The following is a 16061-nucleotide window of genomic DNA, read 5'->3' on the forward strand; positions in this document are numbered from 1 at the left end:
ACACACACACACACACACACACACACACACACACACACACCAGCTGTGCCTTGATTAGAACTTGTACTGTTTCACCCCAATAACTCCATCTCTGCTTTTACTGAGTGTGCGTGCGTGCGAGCAAGCGAACGTGTGTGTGTGTGTGTGTGTGTGTGTGTGTGTGCACACGTGCGTGCGCCAGTGTGAACACAACATAAGGGCATGGGATTGGAGTTATGTTTTGTTTATACTGAGGTGATTTATACCGACATTAACTGATGTACGCCTTGGGGATTGGGCGATTTTTTGGCATTAAGATTGGAGTAGAAAATGCAAAAAATTGAAATGAAAAATAAAATAAAGTAGAATGCATAAAACCAATGTCCTCACAAGTATAGTAATATAAATGTGCGTGCGTGCGTGTCAGGGGAGACATGCTGCCGTAGATTAGATCTGGGAATATTTTTGTACCAAACTGTTTCTTCTCTCTCCCAGAGACCGTCTCAGCACAAGCTCCCAAGCTTTCTTTGTTTAACAAAGAGAACAAAACAATGCCTTCCCTCGATCCTCACACCGTTAATCAGAGCAGGGAAAGATCTGCAGATCATCACAAACACAGACCTCACTGTGTCCACAGTCGACACACACAGACCTCACTGTGTCCACAGTCGACACACACAGTCCTCACTGTGTCCACAGTCGACACACACAGTCCTCACTGTGTCCACAGTCGACACACACAGTCCTCACTGTGTCCACAGTCGACACACACAGTCCTCACTGTGTCCACAGTGGACACATACAGACCTCACTGTGTCCACAGTCGACACACACAGACCTCACTGTGTCCACAGTGGACACATACAGACCTCACTGTGTCCACAGTCGACACACACAGACCTCACTGTGTCCACAGTGGACACATACAGACCTCACTGTGTCCACAGTAGACACATACAGACCTCACTGTGTCCACAGTGGGGACACACAGACCTCACTGTGTCCACAGTGGACACACACAGACCTCACTGTGTCCACTGGACACATACAGACCTCACTGTGTCCACAGTGGGGACACACAGACCTCACTGCGTCCACAGTGGACACACACAGACCTCACTGTGTCCACAGTGGACACATACAGACCTCACTGCGTCCACAGTGGACACACAGACCTCACTGTCTCCACAGTGGGGACACACAGACCTCACTGTGTCCACAGTGGGGACACACAGACCTCACTGTGTCCACAGTGGGGACACACATACCTCACTGCGTCCACAGTGGACACACACAGACCTCACTGTCTCCACAGTGGGGACACACAGACCTCACTGTGTCCACAGTGGGGACACACAGACCTCACTGTGTCCACAGTGGACAAACACTCATTGCTGGCTGTCTGAATACCAAAAAAACTAAAAAACAATCATTAACATTTTGACATATTATTGCTTATACCGGTATAGCTACTTTAAAGTGTGTTTCCCACTTCAGACCTGCTGCCTGAGCCCATCCAACCAAAACGCTTCTCACTTCAGACCTGCTGCCGAGCCCATCCAACCAAAACGCTTCTGACTGATCTCATTACACACACACACGGTGTGGAGTATTAAAACCCTGCACTGAACTCATTACACACAGACGTTATGGAGTATTAAAAGCTGTCACGCCTGCTTTGGACAGGAGGAGAAAGCCATGTTTCGGCCTCGCAGCAATAAGGAAGTACATTAGAATGCTGCAGTTCTCACTATGGAATCGTGCATTTCCCATCAGTGTGTTGTTTGGTTGGTTGGTTGGTCACCCCAGGCATGACCATATATGGATATATGTCCGATGTGCAACAAGCAAGTATGCACTCGACAGAGTGCAGTTCTAGTTTCTAATGCTTTGAGCCTCAATCACCACACTGATATAACCAGGCCTTGTCATTTCTTTCTGAACATTGAAAGCAGTTTTAGCTGCAGTACCACAATGTCCTGAGGTGGTGGGGGTGCTGATATGCAGATTATTTAATATTTGAGTCATTATGATACTGATGCTAGATGAAACCATTATAACTGTTTTCCTTTCTTTGTCGTCCCCCCCCCCTCTCTTTTCAAGTTGGCCACTTAAAATTCCCTCTTCTATTTTGGCGTAAGACCTCCTCCTTGTCGCTGATGCACACACAGCACTTGCAGACTACAGTCACTATTTCTGTCTTTTCTTCTCCGCTGAAAAGAGTGCTGCTTTTCTGTCACAATACATCAGAAGATCAGGAAAAGGAAAACAAAAGATATACATGTGAATTGCATAGGTAAAAAATAGAAGCTAAGTTAAATTCAAAACAATCTAAAAAGGTTTTAAAACGACTCAGGGGTACCAATGTGGTCAATTTGCAGTCGTTTGCAGATCATTCCATGTATTAGGGCCACAGAAGCCAAAAGCAGATCTACTGTTCAGAGTTAACGTTCAACATCCCTCCCTTCTCCTCCTCCCCTCCATGTCGTCCTCTCCAGCAGTGGGACGGTAAGGACACGGCTCTCATGGTCACCAGGGTGGTCAACCATCGGCGTTTCTCTGCCACGGTCAGCGTGGGCGACACGTCGACGCGCAGCAACAGTCGCTACCGCTGCGTCATCCGATCGGACGGGGGATCGGGGGTCTCCAACTACGCTGACCTCAACGTCAAAGGTACACTAGTACACACTATTTACTACTCTGTCTAAATACACTACACACTATTTACTACTGTCTAAATACACTATACACTATTTACTACTGTCTAAATACAGTACACACTATTTACTACTGTCTAAATACACTATACACTATTTACTACTGTCTAAATACACTACACACTATTTACTACTGTCTAAATACACTACACACTATTTACTACTGTCTAAATACACTACACACTATTTACTACTGTCTAAATACACTACACACTATTTACTACTGTCTAAATACACTACACACTATTTACTACTGTCTAAATACACTACACACTATTTACTACTGTCTAAATACACTACACACTATTTACTACTGTCTAAATACACTACACACTATGTACTACTCTGTCTAAAATATACTGAAATACTGGGTCTCCATCTGCCCCGACCTCAATGTCAAAGGTACACTAGTACACACTATTTGCTACTCTGTCTAAATACACTACACACTATTTGCTACACTACACACTATGTACTACTCTGTCTGAATACACTACACACTATTTACTGCTGTCTAAATACACTACACACTATTTACTACTGTCTGAATACACTACACACTATTTACTGCTGTCTAAATACACTACACACTATGTAGGCTACTACTCTGTCTGAATACACGTTGCTGTGTTTCCCCTCAAAACACTCCCATTTCAATCCGGTGAAAGGATCCGGTACAAACCGGAAATGAAAAATGCCGCTGGCTTATGCTTGCTATGGGAACACAGCAACTTAGAATGTAAATATCTCAGAATCAATTTTTTGACCAAAAACAAGCTTGGTTTGCGTCTGATGTATCTAAACGATAGTATTTCGCTTATCAAAAGTGTGTTTTGGGTGGATTAAATGACAATCGCGGCACATGTTAATTAGCAGATTTTACTTGACTCAGCGGTTTCCGGCTTTCAAGTTAAGAGTATCGCTCATTCACAGTGAATGTGTGGCAATTAGAGAATGTACACAATTAGCATGGAATTGTGGATAAAATCGTATCCAACAACAACAAAATATTCTATAGTTTTGGGTTTGAGAGGCTAAATGTCATCAGGTGGTCCGTGGCTCAAATACTGAATAAATAATGGGCCTTGGTATGAAAAGGGTTGAAAACTACTGGCCTAGGGGGTGGTAGTCTCGCGTGGCCAGACTGTTGCCTCCTGCTATTTCAAATGCTTCCATCATACAGTCTGGAGCAACGGAAGCTCTGATCATGAGTAAAATACAGGCGCGGAGATGTAGTAGAAGGAGATGTAGTAGAAGCAGCAGATGCAGTTGCCTCGGGGCCCGCGGGGGGGAAGGGCCCGCCCGGCTGGCCGCTCCGATGCGTGGTAGTAAACTGTAAACTCTCTCTCTCTCTCTACCACACGCTGTTAAGTTACCGCGACTAAAACTAGATTTCCTGTGGATAATAAAATGTTGTTCATTGGGAGGTAAAGGAAGACGCTTGATTGTGAAGGTCCCTTCACATCGCAGGCAGGAAATAGAGTGTTTAAACTGGGCTGCTTACTGGCGCACGTTACGAGTACAGGCGTATTTGCTCCGGTCTGTCCGGTGTGGCTGTTAACAGTTTTAGCACTGCAGACTCTGCAATCGCCTGGTAAAGTTGAGTTTTGATTCTTTGAACAGTCAAAACAAGACATAAAAATATAGCTGCAAGCAGCGATAAGGCGGGACCAAGAAAGAAGACAATACGCAATAAGAACAATATGCACAAATAAGACTGCTGAGTTGTCAGTACCCGGATTTGAACCAATAACCTTGTGGTCCAAGGGCAAGAGCTCTACTGACTGAACTGAAGTATATGTGTCCTCATTTTGGGCATGTCATTATCCATTTCTACAGTGGTTTAGCTGTTCACGTTTTCACGTACAAACTTCTCTTCAACCGGGATTTCAGTTAATGGACCATATATTGTGTGTAGGACGTTTCAAGCATATTGCTCACAAATCCAGGCAGAAAATCAGGTATAAGCATTTTTCGGACTGCTCAAAATGACCGAGTTTACTTTTTTGTCCGTATAGGTCCAAAGTTCACGTGTAGAAGTTTTAGTGCATTTTGATCAAAGATCCTGGGAGGAGATACATTTGAGATGTTTTTCATATATAGTATAATATATATACCGGTAGTTATCTGGCTACACAAGACTAGGAGGGTGAAACTGATTCCCCTACATTACTCCATTAGGGCTGCAAAAGATTTGACATTCCATTTGCAGTCAACGGTGACTTGATGCGTCTTTACACATGATTTCATGACCTTATTAATAAACACACCAGTACACCAGAACTGTGGTTGTACTGGTCAGCCAACCGTGCATGTGATTGTGAAGAAAATAGCATTTGTGCACAGTGCTCGTACGTGTGTGTGTGTGTGTGTAGCATTTGTGCACAGTGCTCATACGTGTGTGTGGGTGTGTGTGTGTGTGCATGTGCGTGCATGTATGTGTGTGTGCGTGCGTCGGTGCGTGTGTGTCATTCTGTGTGTGCGTGCATGCGTGTGGCATTCGCAACAGGATCTAATTTCCCAGTGGTTGTAGAATTCACTCTTTCTTTACCCCCCCCCCCCCCCTCTCTCTCTGTTCTTTGTGTTGTGAATGTTTTGATTAAACTATTCTTTGTGCTCAGACGCTGGAAACAGCTGTGCGTGCGTGTGTGGTCAGTCACACACCTGTGAGCAGCAAATTCCCCCAGGGCCTCTTACTGGTATAATGCACACACACGCGAACACGCACTGAGTGCACAAAGGACCCAACAAGAACAAGAATGAAACAAAGACAAAAATAGAAAACAAAGCAACAGAACGGAGAGAATACAGGAGAGGAGAGTGCAAATACAATCAATGTGGGGGTCCTTAGCACGGAAAAGTGTCAGAACGAAAGTTATGTATATGTAACTACGGTTCTACGATTCTATCTCACTAAAAGTTACGTATGTAACTACGGTTCTATGAATCACTGTAATCAGAAAAAAAGCACTGAATGCGTCCCTTTGAGCATGCACAGTGTGAGTATTTCATATCAACAACGTCACTTGTGACCCTGGGATAGCCTGAGCTAACGTGTTAGTTTTCTGGTCTAGATGGGTGGGTCGCGGCTGAGACTCCCATTTCCAGACCAGAGAATTTGGGTTGCGCTCGGGTGTTACACTCTGAAAAAGACATGTGGAAAAATTATATTGTGAACCTAATACGGTGTTTCGAATCGTATACATTGAGTTGAGTGAATCGTTACATACATTACATATTAATAGACTCAATAGTAGACTCAAGAGTGAACAGCACTAATGAAGACCTGCACCGTATCACACATCCAGAATAGCAGATGTACAAATGAGAGCTTGTAGATCTGCTATTTTCAGGAAGGATCAAGGCTTCCTTGAATCAAGGCTTTTAGTGAGATCATAAATCACACAACGCCTCACACCTCCTTCTGGAGAACACGTGCACACAAACGCACACCCGCACATGCACACGCACACACACTATATAATCTGCAGTCAACTCACCTCATGGTAAAAGCTCTCTATATACCCGTGTGCGCGTGCATGTGAGTGTGCATGTGTGTTATTAACTGCTGGGTTCCATTGAGCTGTAAAATAGACCTGAAAATGAACTGCAGAGAGAGAGAGAGAGAGAGAGAGAGAGAGCAGTCTAGAAGTGAGATTGCTGAAGAATAAGGGGTGGGGAAAGCTATTTCTTTTTCTTCCTCCTTTTCTCTCCATCCCTCTGTTTTCTGCAATACTCTAATTCTCTCTCTCTCTCTCTCTCTCTCTCTCTTTCTGCCTTGTAAGGTAGGTAATAGGCCTATCTTTTGGAGTAATGCCCCATTGTAGGAAGCAGTCTGATTGGTTGAGATGGCCGTCTGCCTGTGCTTCAGGCGAGCACACCTAATCAGAACATAAAGGATCAGCTGTGCTGATGAGACTGACATTCGCATGAAGATCAGAGCCGGCAGAGTGGCGGCTAGGCTAGCAGGTTGCATGATGGGACATGTGTGGTCGTATAAGTGGCTAATTATGGCTTTACGGAATTATTAATTTCAATTTGATTATCATAGTTACAATGATATTGATTTTACAATATAAATTGGGGTCTCAGAGATAGAAATGCCATTAAAGGGGGGGGAGGGGGGGGTCCGTAGACTAACGTGCATGTGAAACTGGGGGGTCCTTGAAATTGAGAATCACTGCTATAACCGTACAAATCTTCTTTAATGGGGGTCCCTGGCATTATCTCTTCAAATGGGGGTCCGTGGGCTAATTAGTGTCAATTTGGGGGTCCTTGACATGAAAAGGTTTGGGAACCACTGACGTATGTGACACATATCCCCCGCCCGGCTTCCCTCCAGCTGTGTGCCGTTTAGATGATTGACTAATCTGCACCTCCTCTCCTCTCCTCTCCTCTCCTCTCCTCTCCTCTCCTCTCCTCTCCTCTCCTCATCAGTGTGTTATACTCTCCCAGCTGTCTCCAGACATGAGTAATCAAACCTTGATGATGAGAGTGGTGTGGAGAAGATGATGATCATTATGATAAGAGAGAGAGAGAGAGAGAGAGAGAGCGTGTGTGTGTGTGTGTGTGTGTGTGTGTGTGTGTGTGTGTGTGTGTGTGTGTGTGTGTGTGTGTGTGTGTGTGTGTGTGTGTGTGTGTGTGTGTGTGTGTGTGTGTGTGTGTGTGTGTGTGTGTGTGTGTGTGTGTGTGTGTGTGTGTGTGTGCACGTACGTGCACGCTGGGTACCAGCCTGTAAGTCGCTGGGTGGTCGATGTTTTCTCCTCTGTAAACGAGCAGAGCGACGGGTGAGAGACAGAGGGAGGTAGAGAATGATGGAGGGATGAGAGACAGAGGGAGGTAGAGAATGATGGAGGGATGAGAGACAGAGGGAGGTATAGAATGATGGAGGGATGAGAGACAGAGGGAGGTATAGAATGATGGAGGGATGAGAGACAGAGGGAGGTATAGAATGATGGAGGGATGAGAGACAGAGGGAGGTAGAGAATGATGGAGGGATGAGAGACAGAGGGAGGTATAGAATGATGGAGGGATGAGAGACAGAGGGAGGTATAGAATGATGGAGGGATGAGAGACAGAGGGAGGTAGAGAATGATGGAGGGATGAGAGACAGAGGGAGGTAGAGAATGATGGAGGGAAAATGCACCGTGTCCCTGTCTGTACTCCACGTAACTCGAGAAGCCCCACCGACTTCAAATTCGACACACGCGTTCCACACAGTGTTGTTTTTCGCAGCAGATTTTAGTTTTAGTCATCATCTCTTGAATAGTTTTAGTCACATTTTAGTCACATGGATTGTTTTAGTATTAGACGATCTACGTTTTTATTCGACTTAAATCTCATGATATTTAGTTGACTAAAACTAAACTATTTTCAGCATGCAACTAATTGTAAAATGACTGGATCTCTTGTCCACTAGTCCCTTCTTAACATTTTAGTCTAGTTTTTATTTGTTGACGAAATTGTCAGTATATTTATAGTCTTAGTTTTAGTCATCATAGCTTATAGTTTTCATTTAGTTTCCATTTAGTCTTCGTCAGTGAAAAAAGGTAGTCTACGAAAAGTTTTCGTCTTGGACAACACTGGTGACTGGTTCCACATCGCCACAGGGAGTGCAGTGCCCGGTTTCGAGTCCGTCGGACCCACGGTTGTCCAGAACCAGCACAAAATAGCCTCTGCCCGAGCTCTGGACCTGATTACCCCTATTATATCTCCATATATGGACATCCATATATTATATGGATCTGGCCTGTTCTGACGTCACAACACGGGCACCGCTCTAGTTTATGAAAAAAATAACACCCGTGTGAAATGAGGGGCCAAGTCTAAGTTGTGTTGATTAGGTGATGTAATGGTGATGTAAAACAGTGCCAACAGCAAACATTAAATGCCATTAACAATATGACGTAATGAGGGACATTATGACGTAAATGTTCCCTTCATTGTCAATGGTGTTTAAAAAACAAACATTGAACTAAAGACAAACATTAAACCTGTTTATAGGAAATAATATATAATAATATATAATATAAGAAATTAATATTCAAGATACAGGGTTTGCTTTAGAGAGAGTGAGAGAGAGACAGAGAGAGAGGGGGGAGAGGGAGAGAGAGAGGGGGGAGAGAGAGAGAGAGAGAGAGGGGGGGGGAGGGAGAGAGAGAGCGAGAGAGAGAGAGGGGGGGGAAAGGGAGGGGAGAGACAGCTAACATTAATGAATGATGTACGGCTCGTTAATGCGAGGTCAGGTGACAGCATGTACCTGCCGCCGGATTGGACGCTCAATTAACCCCAACTGAAACATCATCATAAATTACACTAGACTAAGTAATGAAGCACATTAAAGATAACGCCATTAAAGTGAAACTATGACTTTCTACTCCTTGCAGGACTTAATGGTACTTAGCAGATGGGTACATTATGCTGCCGTGATGAAACCATAGACACACTGTAGTAAAACATAAGGGAACGGTGACCACGGGGTCTCCAAACTTAAACGCACTGACCGCCAATGACCGCCAAATTACATGATTTATTGTTTCTTGCGCAAGCAGAGCGTGCAAGTACTGTGGTCGGCTGGTATATGTATGGTATATGTATGCCTGTCCTCGGTGATCCCTAATTGGCTGTTGGTGGTGACGTAATTAAGATAGGTTTCAATGTTATTGGCTGTTGTTGGTGACTTAACTAAGGTATGTTTCATGGTTGGTATAAGGTCAATAATGGGTTGTAATAGACATTCGTTAGTAGCAGTACTTGTTGGCACTGCGTTGTTACGCCAACCTATGAATGATACCATGACTTCCAGAGAAGAATATATGCCCGTAAATCACACACGTGATCCAAACAAAGTGCACTCCCAACACTAAAGGATTTATAAAAGAGCATCTACTTCAGATGTATTTTCCCACTCTCTGCAACTCTGAGATTGTACATTTATACACTCACACTCTCAGAGTTTACTGTTGGTAGGGCGTTCCACATTTTGGTGGCATAGGAGCAAAAATAATTTAGTCCCTTGTTTGTTCCTTGAAATGAAGTTGGTGAAAATCACTGCCAGAGCCGTACAAATCTTCTCGTCCTTGGCATATATTTTCTAGTGGGGGTCCACGGGGCTAATTAGTGTCAATTTGTGGGGTCCTTGACATAATAATAATAATATCTCACACTTATATAGCGCTTTTCTGAGTACCCAAAGACGCTTTACATGGGGGGTCTTTACAGAGAACAACACAAATAAACTTTAATAGAAAAAAGAAATAATCACTAGAAGCTAAAAAACATTCTACAACAGGTCGTTAAGAGGAAGCAATCTGATTGGTTGAAACGGTTTCTAGCCGTTGATCAAACCAGCACTGTTCACCACCTAATCAAAACAAAGAATTCAGCCGCTCTGTTTTCCCAGAGCGCTAGCAAACTCGGTGGCTAGCCTAGCTAGTTTCTTTGGACATTTGTGGTCGTAGTGACTACATCTGTCATTAAAAAAAAGTGTTAAGGGTAACTGTTGTAGAATTGCAATATTACACTCGAGGGTGTTGTTTAACGTGATTATTGCCACGACAGTGATGCGGTAGGGGAACGAGACGAAGTCGAGTTCCGCAAGCATCACTGAAGTTAAACAAGACCCTCTCGTGTAATATTGCTTAATTAAAAGACAGTGAAAAGGGTTAGCTAGGGAAGGCAATGTTGAAGAGGTGGGACATGAAAAAGTTTGAGAACCACCAGTGTCTTTGACGTCTATGACGAAAAATGTTCGTCGACTACCTTTTTTCACTGACGAAAACTAAATGGGAACTAAATGAAAACTAAGCTATGATGACTAAAACTAAATGGGAACTAAATGAAAACTAAGCTATGATGACTAAAACTAAGAGTATTATTGATAATTTCGTCAACAAATAAAACTAGACTAAAATGTTAGGAAGGGACTAGTGGACAAGATATCCAGTATAAGTAATTTTACACTTGGTTGCATGCTGAAAATAGAAGATCTTCAAGCTCACAATGCTTGTAGATCTGCTATTTTCAGAAAGTGTAAAAACAGTCATTAAGACGGCATCAAGGCCCGCCAAAATACATTTATCAACTGTAGATTTATTCGACTAAAATCATTATGACAGTTAGTCGACTGAAACATTCCGGGTGACTAAAATGTGACTAAAACTAAGGGAAACCTATTAAAGAGACTATGACTAAGACTAAAATCAAATTTTGCTGCCAAAACAACACTAGTGGGAACCACTGGTTTACAAAAACCCCTCTCTCTCTCTCTCTCTCTCTCTCTCTCTCTCTCTCTCTTTGAATTTTTTATTCAACTTTGATTTTACAATATACATTAGGTTCCCAGAGATAGAAATGTCATTAAATGGAGGGTCTGTAGCCTAATTCTGGTTAAACTGGGGGTCCTTGACATGAAACATTTTGAGAACCACTGGTTTACAAAAACCTCTCTCTCTCTCTCTCTCTCTCTCTCTCTCTCTCTCTCTCTCTCTCTCTCTCTCCCCCCACAGCCCCTCCCACCCCCATAGCCCCCCCGGAGCTGCTGGCGGTGGGCGCCACCTACCTGTGGATCAAGCCCAACGCCAACAGCATCATCGGCGACGGGCCCATCATCCTGAAGGAGGTGGAGTACCGCACCACCTCGGGCAACTGGGCAGAGACGCACGTGGTGGACGCGCCCACCTACAAGCTGTGGCACCTGGACCCCGACGTGGGCTACGAGATCAAGGTGCTGCTGTCCCGGCCCGGGGAGGGAGGCACAGGGCCCCCCGGACCCCCGCTCGTCACCAGGACCAAGTGTGCAGGTCAGTTGTTGTTTGTTGTGGTTTATCGTCGACTAGTCTACTAAAATCCTATGATATTTAGTAGACTAAAACTAGAATCAAAATGTGCTGCCAAAAACAACACTGGTGCAGGTCCGAACTCAAAAACATTGCTAAGCTTGAATTATCCTCTTTCAATCTGAAAGTGTGATGATTATTTGCACATTCAAAACAGGTGGTACGCATGGGCCGTTGAGTGATATTCAACCAGCGCTTCCAAACTCCAACACTCCAATCACATGCAAGGCATTTCTTGACATAACTTGATTTTTTTTAAAGAGGCTAATTCAAGCTAACTCAAACTAAATTGACATTTGCTGTGAAAATCTCAGCAAGAGCGAGGTGAAAATGTCCTGCAAAATCGAGACCCTGTGTTGATGTGGGCACGCATGTGTTGATGTGGGCACACCGTAGAGACCATGTGTTGATGTGGGCACACCGTAGAGACCATGTGTTGATGTGGGCACACCGTAGAGACCATGTGTTGATGTGGGCACACCGTAGAGACCATGTGTTGATGTGGGCACACCGTAGAGACCATGTGTCGATGTGGGCACACCGTAGAGACCATGTGTCGATGTGGGCACACCGTAGAGACCATGTGTTGCTGTGGGAACACCGTAGAGACCATGTGTTGATGAGGGCACACCGTAGAGACCATGTGTTGCTGTGGGCACACCGTAGAGACCATGTGTTGCTGTGGGCACACCGTAGAGACCATGTGTTGATGAGGGCACACCGTACAGTATAGAGACCATGTGTTGCTGTGGGCACACCGTACAGTATAGAGATCATGTGTTGCACACTGGAATCAAACCCGGCTGTTACAGATCAAGGTTCAGTCTTTTTTTTTTTTATGTTCCATTTAGGTTTAAGTCACATTTTAGTCATCATTTTAGTCATCCTAAATGTTTTAGTTTCAGTCGACTAAACCCTGTTGACCGAATGGCGTCGTAATGCCCTTACCTATATACGGCTTGTGTGGCGAAAATAGTCAAACCTGCAAGTCTCTGTGTTTTCCCGGACTAACAGGTCACGTGACAGCACATGCCTTAACTCATTTAACTCATTAAATGCCATTTAATCCACCCTGCAGCACCAGTGATTTTCCGTTCCTTTTAAGTAGTGGCAGAATATTTATGTCCACTATAGGATCGATCCTTGACCGCTGATAATTACACTTCCTCTCAGACTCAGACGACCTTTGTTCCTTGTTGTTATTCCTCATTGACGGTCCCACAATGAACGACCAAGGTTAATTAAATATGGTTAGGAAGCGAAGACCACACGGTGGACTCCATGTTGCTCCCTGGAAGGAAAGAAACATGTGCAATTGACCAAGGAAGCTGAATGCGGAAGTGTTGGAGTCCACCGTACTTCGCTTCCTAACCTAATTTAATTAACCTTGTGAAGGACCAGGAAGAGCTCTGTCCAGTAGGCCAGGGGTTCTCAACCCGTGGGTTGCGACCCCTCGGGGGGGGGGGGGGGGGGGGTGGGGGGGGGGGGGTCACCAAATTATTTTGGTGGGTCCACAATTTTTTTTCAAAAAAAGACAATACTAAGAATCTTTTTTGCAACTGAATGGAAATGTAGAGTTTACAGTAGTACACATATAGTACATGCATAAACTTTCCTAAATGATTATATCTGGTTTCAGTATTCATTTATGATACATCTTCTCTATTATTGACATCACCGGGAAAACAAAGCTGATAAGAACCAAATGGACCCAACTAGTCGGATGTCTGTGTGCTACCCAATAGGCTGATAATGTGAAGACTGACTGCTGAAAGCAGCTGTAGTAGATATTCAGTTGGGGAGTGCGTGTGTGTGTGCGTGTGTGCGTGCGTGCGTGAAAAAATGAGTTGGTTGCCTTGCCTGATGCTGTGTTGAGCTGTCACAACCAATCGTGGAGTGGCTTGAAGTTCTCCTACCGGTGAATTACACAGCTGTGTGTGTCTGTGTGTGTGTGTGTGTGTGTGTGATGCAATTGGAGCAGGCAGGTATGACAGGTGTTGTAACCCCTGCTGGCTATTGGCAGTGTGTGTGTGTGTGTGTGTGTGTGTGTGTGTGTGTGTGTGTGTGTGTGTGTGTGTGTGTGAGAGAGTGAGTGAGAGAGTGAGTGAGTGAGTGAGTGTGTGTGTGTGTGTGTGTGTGTGTGTGTGTGTGTGTGTGTGTGTGTGTGTGTGTGTGTGTGTGTGTGTGTGTGTGTGTGTGTGTGTGTGTGTGTGCGTGTGCGTGCGTGCGTGCGTGCTGTTGTTGTTGATGACAATGGATAGCAACACAGCTTTATCTCATCTTCTCTCTATCACTCTGTCTATTCTATCACTTTCTCTTCATCTGTTCATCCATCTCTCTCTCTCTCTCTCTCTCTCTCTCTCTCTTTGTGTCCTTGTACATGCTTTTTATCTCATTGTATTTCATTGTAAAGCATAACTAAATCACTAACACACACACGCACGCATGCACGCAGGGCCCTCATTCATCAACGTATACAGTAAGCGTAGATCGGAGAGTGGCGATCATCTGGCGACATGTGATTTATCAAACCGGTTTTATGCTGCACCAATCACAGCACAAGGCGGTGACACTTATTTCTCTGCTGCTTCATTCAATATGATCACTTCCTCCCTATAGTCAAGGTTTATAAAAATAAGGTAAGGACGTATTTTTCGCTATAATGTGATCCCTGCCGGCAGATTCGTCGAGCTGGAGTTTCGGTGGTGACGCATTGTGAGCTTGTAGATCTGCTATTTTCGGGGTGCAACCCAGCACTATAGCTGGTGGAGATGTTCAATGCAAAATGCTGTGTTCAAGTTCTGGAGACTATAAGGGAAAAAGGCAATTCTCCTGAATGCTATACCTTCCAACATGGCATGGAAAGGAGTGGCATTTGTATTTCTTTCACCATGTAGTAAATGCTGCCTTTTTGGTCTGGAGAGGGCAGTTGTTTTACAGACGGGTAAAAGGGCAGGGGCTGAAGCCCCCTTTGATGTATATGTGTGGTTGTGTGCTCGTCCCTGCATGGGAGTCTGTGACAGCTATCTGGCTGAACAGCTTATGAACAAACACTATTCCTGAACCATTGAGACCTTTATAAAATACTCGGCCTCAGGTAGCAAATGATTCAAATGAAAATCAACCCATCACCAGCAAGTTATAATTTGTCACTTAGTCTCGCATGGCCAGACTCTGGCAATTTACAAATGCTTCCGTCATACAGTCTGGAGCGACGGAAGCTCTGATCATGAGTACAATATAAATGCTTCCGTCATACAGTCTGGAGCGACGGAAGCTCTGATCACGAGTACAATATAAATGCTTCCGTCATACAGTCTGGAGCGACGGAAGCTCTGATCATGAGTACAATATAAATGCTTCCGTCATACAGTCTGGAGCGACGGAAGCTCTGATCACGAGTAAAATAATAAATGCTTCCGTCATACAGTCTGGAGCAACGGAAGCTCTGATCATGAGTAAAATATAAATACTTCCGTCATGCAGTCTGGAGCAACGGAAGCTCTGATCATGAGTAAAATCCTACATTTTGTTTTTAATTGTTATTATTTCAGAACATTTTCAAAAAACATTCCCAAAAAGTGCATACTTTTTAATGGATTTAAAAACAAAAGAATTAACGTTTTTTCAGTAATTTCATGAAGATGTATGAAATCTAAATCGAGGAAATGTCATACATTTGACAAGTAGCAGTGAAAATAGCCGATCTGCAACCCCCCAGGGTGCTTACTTATTTAATATTGTATTTGCTGAGGGTAGGTACCCTCACAAAAAACATGCAGTAATCCTGGTCTCTAAACTGCCTCCCCCTGGCCAGCCCGGGGCGCCACATGGAGGGGAAAGGAACTGGTCGGAATAACATGTTCCTTCCACACGCTACGTCCAACTAGGGAAACTCCCCCCTGTCAGGTGAAAAGAAGCAGCTTGGACCACCTCCTCAGGAGGTCTGAAGCCTGTCCCCATGTGATTTGGCTAAGAGGTCTGAAGCCTGTCCCCATGTGATTTGGCTAAGAGGTCTGAAGCCTGTCCCCATGTGATTTGGCTAAGTTAGGAACCCGTTGCGACCGCATCATGCCCTCTATGCTGACGTCAATCCCAGGCAGGGTTTGAACCCACAACCTTCCGCATGTGAGGCGAATGCTCAATGCTCTAACCACTACACTATATACACTACGTAAATCACTTCACTGCATTCCCTTCATTCCCTTGGTCTTTGGTCTGACTCACAGCACGCACGCGCACACACATGCGCGCACACATACACTTAATGCAGCAGTTGTGAATGTGAAGAATGATAATGTGAGTGTTGGCTGATGTTCCTCTATAAAACGATCGATACAATTATTTACCTGCTACATATAAATCTCTCTCTCTCTCTCCCCTCCCTCTCCGTCTCCCCGCTCTCTCTCTCTCTCTCTCTCTCTCTCTCTCTCTCTATCTCACTCTCTCCCTCGCTGATGGAGGTATTGAATGCGTTTAGTTTCGTAAACACATCAACAAATCATATTTTTGTTTTCCACTTCAATAA

The 16061-nt window shown here is 44.4% G+C and overlaps 1 protein-coding gene across 1 annotated transcript in view; it reads left to right on the forward strand.

Moving 5' to 3' along the window:
* The window catches only part of ptprt (protein tyrosine phosphatase receptor type T), a gene marked incomplete at its 3' end in the record, with an annotated part of 169603 nt that overhangs the window by 50636 nt on the left and 102906 nt on the right, over positions 1-16061 (forward strand). Inside the window, exons 7-8 of the mRNA XM_080790372.1 lie at positions 2478-2652; positions 11204-11497. Of these exons, the coding sequence (XP_080646498.1) occupies positions 2478-2652; positions 11204-11497 (469 nt within the window). The remainder of the gene's footprint in view (positions 1-2477; positions 2653-11203; positions 11498-16061) is intronic.

Source organism: Protomyctophum bolini (assembly GCF_963924005.1).
Source record: "Protomyctophum bolini genome assembly, chromosome: 2".
NCBI classification, from domain to species: Eukaryota; Metazoa; Chordata; class Actinopteri; order Myctophiformes; family Myctophidae; genus Protomyctophum; species Protomyctophum bolini.